This window comes from Oncorhynchus keta, chromosome 26 (genome assembly GCF_023373465.1).
Source record: "Oncorhynchus keta strain PuntledgeMale-10-30-2019 chromosome 26, Oket_V2, whole genome shotgun sequence".
Classification (NCBI taxonomy): Eukaryota; Metazoa; Chordata; class Actinopteri; order Salmoniformes; family Salmonidae; genus Oncorhynchus; species Oncorhynchus keta.
In genome coordinates this window covers 21,771,666-21,782,477 of record NC_068446.1, presented here as the reverse complement: position 1 = coordinate 21,782,477, position 10,812 = coordinate 21,771,666, and the positions used below count along the sequence as shown (strand labels likewise).

At 39.5% G+C, this 10,812-nt stretch overlaps 1 protein-coding gene across 1 annotated transcript; it reads left to right on the top strand.

Moving 5' to 3' along the window:
• The first annotated feature begins 2,902 nt into the window (after positions 1–2,902).
• On the top strand, positions 2,903–10,556 carry rpf1 (ribosome production factor 1 homolog). The gene is made up of 9 exons (XM_035737323.2): positions 2,903–3,216; positions 5,457–5,513; positions 5,708–5,788; positions 6,155–6,250; positions 7,484–7,637; positions 7,916–7,998; positions 8,497–8,678; positions 9,653–9,779; positions 10,181–10,556. The coding sequence occupies exons 1-9, from the start codon at positions 2,974–2,976 to the stop codon at positions 10,220–10,222; spliced, it is 1,065 nt and encodes a 354-aa protein (XP_035593216.1). The 5' UTR covers positions 2,903–2,973; the 3' UTR covers positions 10,223–10,556.
• The last annotated feature ends 256 nt before the right edge of the window (positions 10,557–10,812 follow it).

Below are 10,812 nucleotides of genomic sequence, written 5' to 3'. Positions count from 1 at the left end.
AAATGGCTTAAGGACAACAAAGTCAAAGTATTGGAGTGGCCATCACAAAGCTCTGACCTCAATCCTATAGAAAAATTGTGGGCAGAACTGAAAAAGTGTGTGTGAGCAAGGAGGCCTACAAACCTGACTCAGTTACACCAGCTCTGTAAGGAGGAATGGGCCAAAATTCACCCAACTTATTGTGGGAAGATTGTGGAAGGCTACCCGAAACGTTTGACCCAAGTTAAAAAATTTAAAGGCAATGCTACCAAATACTAATTGAGTGTATGCAAACTTCTGACCCACTGGGAATGTGATGAAAGAAATTAAAGCTGAACAAAAAAAATATATACTATTATTCTGACATTTCACATTCTTAAAATAAAGTGGTGATCCTAACTGACCTAAGACAGGGAATATTTACGAGGATTAAATGTCATGAATTGTGAAAAACCGAGTTTAAATGTATTTGGCTAAGGTGTATGTAAATTTAAGACTTCATCTTAAACGAATGTGTTAGCATTTAGCAGTCACTTCTTTTAAACCTGAAATGGGGCTATGTCTAAATGTTGTGCAGCGAAAACAGCCAATACTGCATAATCAAATCGGACTTTAGTAAGGACATCGTGGGCCTGTTACAATACATCAGGGGTAGGCAACCTTGTTCCTAGAGTGCCGCAGGTACTGCAGGATTTTGTTCCAACTAGACACCATACCTGACCAACTGATCTATCTGAACAGTTTTATGATTCCCTAAATTCAACACACCTGGTCTTCCATCTTGGTTAAATCAAAAAACATTAAGTGCCTGTGGGGCTTCAGGACCAGGGTTGCCTATCCCTGCAATACATGACGGATTTGATAAATATCCACTTTGTCAGATTAGATTTGTTGAATGTGCGCCAATCCGCCGTCTTTCTTTTATCCCCCACGGTCTGCGTTCCATTGACCTCTCTACCGCGCCTATGGTTTGATGAGCATGGAAACAATTTACTGTAAACCATATGCCATGGGTAAATGGGTAAATCAAACCTGACCAAAACAATAGAATTGATATGAAAATGCTTGGGGGAAGGATCCTGAATCTCCTCATTGCCCCCCCCCCCACATTTAATCTTTTTTTATATGTGTATTTCACACTATTTTGAGGTAAAAAAATATGAGTATACTGCTTGTATGGAAGTCAACCCCACATTGTTGGCCTGTTACAATACATCAATCATGACGTATTTCACGTACACTACCATTCAAAAGTCTGGGGTCACTTAGAAATACCCTTGTATTTGAAAGAAAAGCACACAAAAAAAACATTTTAATAACATCAAATTGATCAGAAATACAGTGTAGACATTCTTAATGTTGTAAATGACTATTGTAGCTGGAAACGGCTGATTTTTAATGGAATATCTACATAGGAGTACAGAAGCCCATTATCAGCAACCATCACTCCTGTGTTCCATGTTGTTCCATGTTGTGTTAGCTAATCCAAGTTTATAATTTTAAAAGGCTAATTGATCATTAGAAAACCCTTTTGCAATTATGTTAGCACAGCTGAAAACTGTAGTTCTGATTAAAGAAGCAATAAAACTGGCCTTCTTTAGACTAGTTGAGAATCTGGAGCATCAGCATTTGTGGGTTCGATTATATGCTTAAAATGGCCAGGAACAAATAACTTTCATCTGCAACTCTTCAGTCTATTCTTGTTCTGAGAAATTAAGGCTATTCCATGCGAGAAATTGCCAAAAAACTGAATATCTCGTACAATGCTGTGTACTACTCCCTTCACAGAACAGCGCAAACTGGCTTTAGTCGAAAATTCATCTGTGTGACCTACAAATACAGCGAATTCAGAAATATTGGTAATATTTCCAAATACATAACCAATATTGAGTAGGTGATTGATTTGAAAACCAGGTGTGCAGGAAACAAGACAAAACAAATGGCTACATGAAAAATGTAGCGGCGATGGCTTGAGAGCCGGTCACGTCTACTGCCGAACGCCCCCAGAACAAGGAGAGGAGCCGACTTTGGTGGAAGTCCTGACAATTATTGACGTTTGTATATTTACCACCCGATGTAAAGTTGGGATATATAAGATACTGTACGCCGTAAGAGCGTTCATGCAAAACCTGATGCAATGCAAGAAGTGTAAAAACTTTGTCCATGTGTCAAGTGTTTGCAGACAGAAGGAATATGTTATTGAAGAGTATGAATGTAAAATGTTGCAACTGTGGTGGGGATTATATTTCCGAATTCCCTGAGTGTCCTGTTAGGGTAAAAGAGGTTGAGGTGTCAAGGATCAGGGCTGTACAGCAAATCTCATATGTGGAGGTGGTGAAGAGCGTTGAAGGGGCAAGAGGCCACAGTTCTGAAGAAGATATGGTGGTGGATGCACCACAACCAGTTGCCAGTGTTATACGCCAATCAAGTGATCTGGATACACTTATTGTTAAGAAGGTGGATTTTGTAGCATTTATAGCCACAGTTATTAATTGTACAAGTGTCCAAGAAGCTGGACATCTCAGCAGCCGAGAAGTTTTTGGGCCTCCAAGACTTAACAGCAGAAGCACTGCAAGGACTGTCGCCAGGAGAGATGTCCCGTCATCACAGGATCCTTCTGAGCCAGAAAAGGAGGCTGATTTACTTTAATTAAAAAAAAATTACTGATAGTTTGTATGATATTTTTATTCATTTATTTACAACAAATGTTTTCATTTTTGGATCCTTATTATCCAGGTCGCAGTTGTAAATGAGAACCTGTTCTCAACTGGTTAAATAAAGGTTAAATAAATTAAAACATATATAAAAAATTATCCACCTGTACAGTAGGTGGCGGAATGCACAAATATTTGTTGCGAACCCCATTATACAAAAGAAGAAGAAAGGGCAGTACGTTTAGTTTTTTTCTACTGAACGTAACTTCCTTTTTACATAAGGAAGCAAGGCGGAAGTACTGGACAGAACACGTGAAAGAATATACATTTAGCTGACAACATGGACGTCGTAGAAGAGCATGATATACAGGATAAACCCACGAAAAAGAAGACTAAGAAGCAAAAGAAACAGCCAAAGCCTCCACATGAAAATGGTAACGATAGCATGATTGAGAAAACAGAGCCAGAACATGTGGATGCGCCGGCAGAATTCTCGTTTCCCCCCACATTCAGTGTGTCTGAAATAAAAAATAAACAACGCAGACACCTCATGTTCATGAAGCTGAAGCAGGAGAAACGGAAGGTAATGAACGTTTAGCATGCATGTGTTCCCACTTCATAATTCTTTAAAGTTCTCTATTTACTTCTTTAGTCGGGTCATCTCCGAAAATAGTGTATTTCCAGTCCCCGCGGTAACCACCACTGAGAACCCGTAACCACCCACTAAGTCCCTCAATTACATGTCACTGGTGTTACCCTTTTGTAAAAATATAAACACCTCTTTGAAATGCAACATTCATTGGAGAAAGGGCTGTTTTTTGATGATTAATTTGGTATTTTCATGCGGAATCTTAAGATATCACAGGTGTTAGACAGTTTATAGTAGGGGGAAATGTTATTGTAATAATTGATCAAATCCCATGATTTATTGACAATTTATTGACAAGTGTGGTTTGAGCAACTGTGTCCGCCATATTAGCTATGCCATCTTGCCTGCAGATTTGCCACTGGTGTTACTGTCATTTATGTTACCGTCCCTGGTGTTACACAATATAACTTTACACATACCTATTTTAAAGTCAATTATTACTAATCAAAATATTTTCTTAATATTATCATTAACATTTTCTCTTTGATTAAATATACTAATTAAATGGTCAAATGATATTTTGGAAAGCCTAAATTGTCATCTACAATATAGGTAACACCAGTGACAAAATAATGCAAGCATATAAAAAATGTAATGTTGTAAAAATATCAAAGTGCATAGATTAGTAGTAGCACATTTTTGCAGGACACGCTCTATTTTGGTGGCCTCTGGAACGTTCTAATGCCTTGATTCCATCAGAAATAAACAGTGAAATTATTGAATACTTTATAGCGTTTACCTCCCAGATTGGTAAATGTATTATGTATAAATACATGACTGAAAATGTATGAATTCAGTGTATTGTTAGTTCTTTTGGATATTCTCTAGGTCTATATGATCAGGACTATTTTCAAATAAAATTTTCTAAGTGGAGAACATGAAACCTTTTTTAACATTAAATCTGTCTTATTTACAGTTTTACTGCAAGATCTGAATTGCCACAGTGATGTTTGTTCTTCAAATTATATATATTATTAAAACATAAATTAAATGGGGCACATTATCTTGAAAAATAAATGTAAAGGTTAAATTGATGAAGAAAAACGACCTATTGTTCCTGCAGTGAAGATTCACAATCTTCCAAACAAAGGGATTTCGTCATTTTTCTGCAGGTCATCGCCAAAACTGAAAACACAAAGCAGATCTCACTCATTGGTCTTTTAAAAACCTGCTCTATGTAAAATATTGTGTGCTTTAGCTTGGAAAATAAATCAAATGTGACTCTTGATTACGACATAATGATGTGTGTTTCAAACATATGTCGATTTTCCTAAAGAAGTTCAATCCGCTTCGTGTTTTGTTTCCTTGGCACAATACTAACGTGTCTCACGATACTTGTTTCATCACGGCCCTAATAACCACGTTGTATGGCTTATGAATGGCAAAGGAAAATAGGAGATTAACTTTATTCAGTCAGTTCGACACCTTTTATAAACTAGTTATTATTTGCTTTTCGGTCGTCAATCAAAGCACAGTACCATGCTTTCCCTCCTCCAGCTAAAGAAATTTAGACTGTAACCAACCACAGCGTACACACATCACACTGGTACCGGGAGGTGGGGCAGACAGCAGTTGCTCTGTCATCGCTCGCTTTGTGACTGACCGGCACCTGTCCTATCCATAGATCGATAGAAGATGCATGTCCTTCATTCAAGCGGGAGGTGGCTCGGCTGACTTTTCTGACTAATGAATTTAAACTTTTAAATGAAAAGCAGCAGTTTGTTATTATTTTTTTAAGTAGCCGGCTGAAAATAAGTTTTAACGGCTGTTTGGATGATGGCCGGTGCTTAGGGAAAACATTGAACAACCCAGTCCTCAAAATAATAACAATTGGGTGCGTCCTTATGTCTTGTTTATACAAGTGTGTAATGGAAATGTGCATTTGGCATATTCCAACTCCCCCTGAGACACCCGTAGGGAATGGGATCACGGCAAGGGTCACCATTGTCCAGCACCCCTGGAGCATTTGGGGTTAAGGGCACAATAACAGGTTTTCACCTCGTCGGCTCCGGGATTCAAACTAGCGACCTTTCGGGAACTGGCCCAACACTCTAACCTCGACGCAAAACCTGCCGCCCCGGTGCAAAGTCTTACCAGTGGGAACTGGACGAGAGTATCTATTCCGGTCTTTTAGTGTAGCCATGTAACATGGTGTTTTTTACATTTTATTTCAGCAAAAGGTGGCAATGAAGAAGAAAAAGAAAAAAGAGAGGGATGCTCTAGGTGACAAGGTAAGTCGGTTGGATGCTGCACTTATGACATCACTTGGTCCCACTGATCTGTAAATGAATAGAGACAACTGTTAGAGCCCTCTGTGAGCAGAAAGACTATAAGAGTAGCCTGTTATTGACAGACCAAAGAATTCCAAGATGTAGGCCTAAACATAATTGATATTAAGATGACTCTTCTTACCTTTCCAATGTAGGCTCCCCCAAAGGAAGTTCCAAAGACGATAGAAAACCAGAGGGTATACGACGAAACTACTGTTAACCCTGAAGATGAAGAGGTACTGTCTTTCTGCAGAGCTGTTTGATGTCATCTCGTGCATTTACAGTATAGTGTTTTGATGTCATCTCATGCATTTACAGTATAGTGTTTTGATGTCATCTCGTGCATTTACAGTGTAGTGTTTTGATGTCATCTCGTGCATTTACAGTATAGTGTTTTGATGTCATCTCGTGCATTTACAGTATAGTGTTTTGATGTCATCTCGTGCATTTACAGTATAGTGTTTTGATGTCATCTCGTGCATTTACAGTATAGTGTTTTGATGTCATCTCGTGCATTTACAGTATAGTGTTTTGATGTCATCTCGTGCATTTACAGTATAGTGTTTTGATGTTGCATATAACTCAGATACTCTCCATTGCAGGTAGCCTTTGATGAGGGAACTGATGAGTTTTCGGCCTATTTCAACCGGCTGACCAACCCCAAAGTCCTCATTACCACATCTGACAGACCTAGAGGGGTGAGTGGACTAAAACAGCACCCGGAGACGGTGCTGTTATTTATTTCAGTCCTGCTGTGAATCTCAGAAGATTGATATCACGGGGGTGATACCTTCTGCCAGCTTTTGCTCTAAAGGTGCTTACACTCCAGAAAATAAAATGCAGCCGCCTCCATTGGTTTCTATATAAAGCCGGCGTCAAATTTGCCTCACACCCCTGCAGCAACGGCACCGGGAAGGAAGTTGTCAACCACATGCACAAGCGGAGTCCAGTCCAGTTAAACACATCTGAACTTTTTCCCCTGGCTGCTGGACGGCTTTCTTTAACAATATCTTTTTAATCAACTGTAGAAGGCTTGGCTGGTGTTTTCCGCTCCCCTGCTGTAGGCTTCTTAATGCTGATCTAGCATATCTGCTGGTTCAGGTGGCAATACATGGGGGGGGCTGTGTACCTGGTAGCTCTCCAGGAAGAGGGTTGGCCACTCCTGCTTTATCATATTAAAGTAACTACCCAGTGAAAATCTCACTTTTAAAAGTTCATATTCTGTTAATGTTGTTGACTCATTTGTGGCCAAAGCATAAATTAGAGAGAGAACCTGTATATAAAACAGATCTTTTAAAAAACGTTCATAGAATATGACCTCATGTTGCCTCATTGGCTGATCTGGCCTACTCATGTTAATATTTTTAATGACTAGTATATGCCCATACCATTCAAACACATAAAAGCTACTTTTTAACATATTTAATTAAAACATTTAGGAAGGAAAACTATCTAACTCTCAAAACACTGGTAAGTTTAATATTATTTATGAAATGTTCTTCTCCAGGTGTCTGCAAATCAACTTTATTTGCCATATGCACATGATACACATGGTGTACAACCCAGTACAGGGAAATGCTTATGAATATGACCTCAAACGGGCCTGACTTATTGGTTCATGAGGTGGAACATGCCCGACTTGTGTGTTCGTGAGGCTGTCTGAGCCGGGGCACTGCACAGCTGACCTGTAAATCACCTAAAATTCCAAACAAAGGGAAGAAATCCTTCTAAAGATTAGACCGACAGGATCGAGCTCAGGCTGATATCTGTAGACAAGAAGGTTGATGGTTATTGATGCCTGGAATGTAGGAGACTAATACTGTATGTAGGGCTGGGCGATCATTAGTCACTTAATATTCTCAAAAAAATAATCAGATATACAGTAACATTTTATGGTAGTTATTACAAAACGGTCTGCTTTTGTCTTTCAGAGGACAGTGAGGTTTTGCAACCAGCTGGCCACAGTCATCCCCGACGCACACGTGTACTACAGAAGAGGCTTGGCACTAAAGAAGGTCATTCCCCAGTGTATAGCCAGAGGTTTCACATACCTCATGGTCATCAATGAAGATCGTAAGGTGCCCAGTATCCTTTGGTTGACTGACGGAAAGAGGGACATTGCGACTGTTAATATGTTGACTGCTTATGATACTCTAATGCTGTTGTTGGTCTGCATTTTGTTATTACATGCACTCGCTTTGAAGTCACAGACCAGGCTTCAGTATCACAATCCTAACAGCCTGGCACACAGTTAAGTCCTGTTTCAAGTTGGACCGCCCACCTTGAGGTGGAGAGTTGCAGTTGGAGTCAGTAATAATGCAAAGTCCCTTGTAGATGTCTGTTTCCTTCACCACAACACTAAGATGGTATGGTTCTCTGCCACCTCCCTGATGGGCCTACTGCACACTTCAAAGTCAGCAGTGTCCGACTGCGGAAGGAGATGAAGGCAAGACATTTCAAAACTGTTCAAACAGACATGTTAATGTCTCACTTAGAGCGACAGTATGTCATCTGAAAAACAACAGACCTGATGCTCTGCCACTTATTTTGATATATAGCTGAGGGATAATAATAACATTCTCTAGGGGATGGGGCTGGGTAAATGTAACCTCAATTTTATAAACGGCACACTAGATATGATAGATACAAGAACTGACAGTCCATGTGTTTTTTACAATGACTTTGTTCTGATAGGGTAAGACAGTTGTACTAAGCTCATGAGTTATTTCCAGGTTTTATTTTAATAATGAATAGCTATAATTTGTTTAAAATTCCCAAAATTTATCAATCCCAGACTGAATGTTTTAGTGTTGTATCTATGTGCTTTATAATTATTCAAATGAGTCTGGCATTCTTCAAGCAGAAACTCAGCTCACTTAGGGGATGGATCTGGAAAATGTATACATTGTGAGAATATAAATACTGAAAGAAAAACCTTTTACAGAGGCGAGGGAAGGACCCGACAGAACACTCCCCAGAGGTGATCCTCAACAATTTCACCACCCGCCTGGGCCACAGCATGGGACGACTCTTTGCTGCCCTTTTCCCTCACGACCCCCAGTTTGTGGGACGCCAAGTCGCCACTTTCCACAACCAGAGAGACTTCATCTTTTTCAGATTCCACAGGTGAATGTTCATTAGAATGCCTAGAAATCATTTGCATAATGATAGCCCAATGTTTTTGCATGATGTATGAAGGATACATCGGGAAAATACAGTTTAGACATTGTTTGCTGACTGGCAAGACGTCTAGCAGATGTATTTTCAATATCTGCATTGTAAATTCGACACTTGCATAATTTATACGTCTCGGCGAGGTCTTCCCAATGTTCAAATACTCTCCAAACTACGAATGTGACGTGCTCTATCATTTTCAGTCGCGCTAGTTCATAAGCATAAAAAAATCCACATTTTGTCAAATGATTGGCATGGTGTGTTTTTGGATTAAAACAGAATTCACCAAAACATGTTTTCTAGCTAACCCTAATCCTTTAAATGTCTCCGATGACAAGATCCACCTTTCAAAATGAGTCATTGGCTAGCTAACAATCAACTGACAAGCTTGCTAGCACACCCACAAACTCATTTGTAAACATATTAACCAGCTAGCTAGCGCACAATCTTGTCAAACTGTTCACTTGCAGCTTCCTTGTTAATAATTTATGCCAAATAAGACATAATGTCTTCTGCAGTGACACTTGCGTTACGACGTCCAGCATGCAAACAGCGCTGCGCTAAAACTAACAGACTTCAGGGGTGTAATTTCTCTGAACAGCTGATCAGGGATACCTCTGTTGTAATTAGCTCTGCTGCGCAAAAATTTAAGTATTGATACACAAGTTATGCATCATTTTAAAGCTAATAGTCTTCTCTTTTCAACAATGTATATAGCTAAAAATGTATGTCCGGGTCAATGCAACTGGAGCAAGTCACATATTCCCTACACAATTTGATACGTCGGCCAAAGGTGTGCGTGTTTGCTGCTCTCTTCGCGTAGAGTATTGTTGTCAGGCCATTGTTGTTTCCCATTCTAATGAGATCTGAATGATGGGGGTTATAGAGTGGTCCACAACATGTCAAAGCCCTTGTACTCTCCAAAGGTACATCTTTAAGAACGAGCAGAGAGTCGGCATTCAAGAGCTGGGACCACGCTTCACTCTGAAACTCCGATCATTACAGAAGGGGACCTTTGACTCCAAGTTTGGGGAGTATGAGTGGGTTCTCAAGGTGAGTTCAGTCCTGTTTTTTTCTTTGATTGTGGAACAATTGAAACTGTTAGTGACTGCTCGTTTAGCAAGAGCAGTAGAGTACTGTGGGAGTAAAGGTGTGCAGCTCAATTTTGAATAATTCCTCATCTGCAACCCATAACCATTGGTTTTGGGGGAGAAGTTGAGATCAGTGGTGTAGCACACCTTTTGTGTTGACCCACTTTTTGCAGGAAAAATAAATTGGCTATTTTCAAAGGTAGTGTCACTTTACTCCCTGCGAAGGGTGATCAATGTTTACCCACTTTAAAATAAAAATGTTTTATCACCAATTTGCGATATTAGACTAGTGTGAATGGCAGAATCAGAGCAGATCCTCTTTGGTAGCTAAATAATACCTACATTTGCTTTTATACTTTTCAGCGACATGAAAATGACGTCTGCAGAAGGAGGTTCAACCTTTGAGTGAAACATATGGACCTTCCCACGACATCATCTACATGAGACATTTTCTACAATGCATACCAGTTTGTCAGATTGTGTCCAGGCAAAAAATTGCAGTCGTGCCTTTGGCCATTGCAAGTCTCTTAAAATGTGACAACTTGTCGTAGGTTGTCATTTTAATTTGATGGCATCTTGTTCACATTTGATAGACAGTCATTGTGAAAGAGCAAAGCAGTCTGATTTATAGATTCTGGCTTTGTTAACACTTGTGTTATCTTTGTGCTTTTAGACAAAACAATCTGTACCTGTAAATGGTATTTCATATTTTCAAGTAAAACATGTACGTACTCTGAAATGTTAGTAATTTATTATCAAATACATGTAAAATGTTGTACAAGCAAGAGGTATGCAATTTCCCCTTGACTTTAGTGTCTAAGGGGCACCACAAGATGCGTAGCACGTCTCGTTGAAGAACAAAGGAGCTGATTCACTGACAATGCCATTCCAAAATGGCTGCGGTGTCTACTGCTTGCTAGTATGAGGACAAAAAAGGGCAGTTTTCTGGAAAACTAGCAGTGTTTCAATCTTTTCGATGGAGTAGTATGAATGAA

What these genes read in the sequence shown, in the direction of transcription:
- rpf1 (XM_035737323.2), top strand. Translation starts at nt 2,974, where the DNA reads ATGGACGTCGTAGAAGAGCATGATATACAGGATAAACCCACGAAAAAG. An exon ending in TGAAGCAGGAGAAACGGAAG is followed by an intron (nt 3,217 to 5,456) that starts GTAATGAACGTT and finishes ATTTTATTTCAG; the next exon opens with CAAAAGGTGGCAATGAAGAA. An exon ending in TTAACCCTGAAGATGAAGAG is followed by an intron (nt 5,789 to 6,154) that starts GTACTGTCTTTC and finishes TCTCCATTGCAG; the next exon opens with GTAGCCTTTGATGAGGGAAC.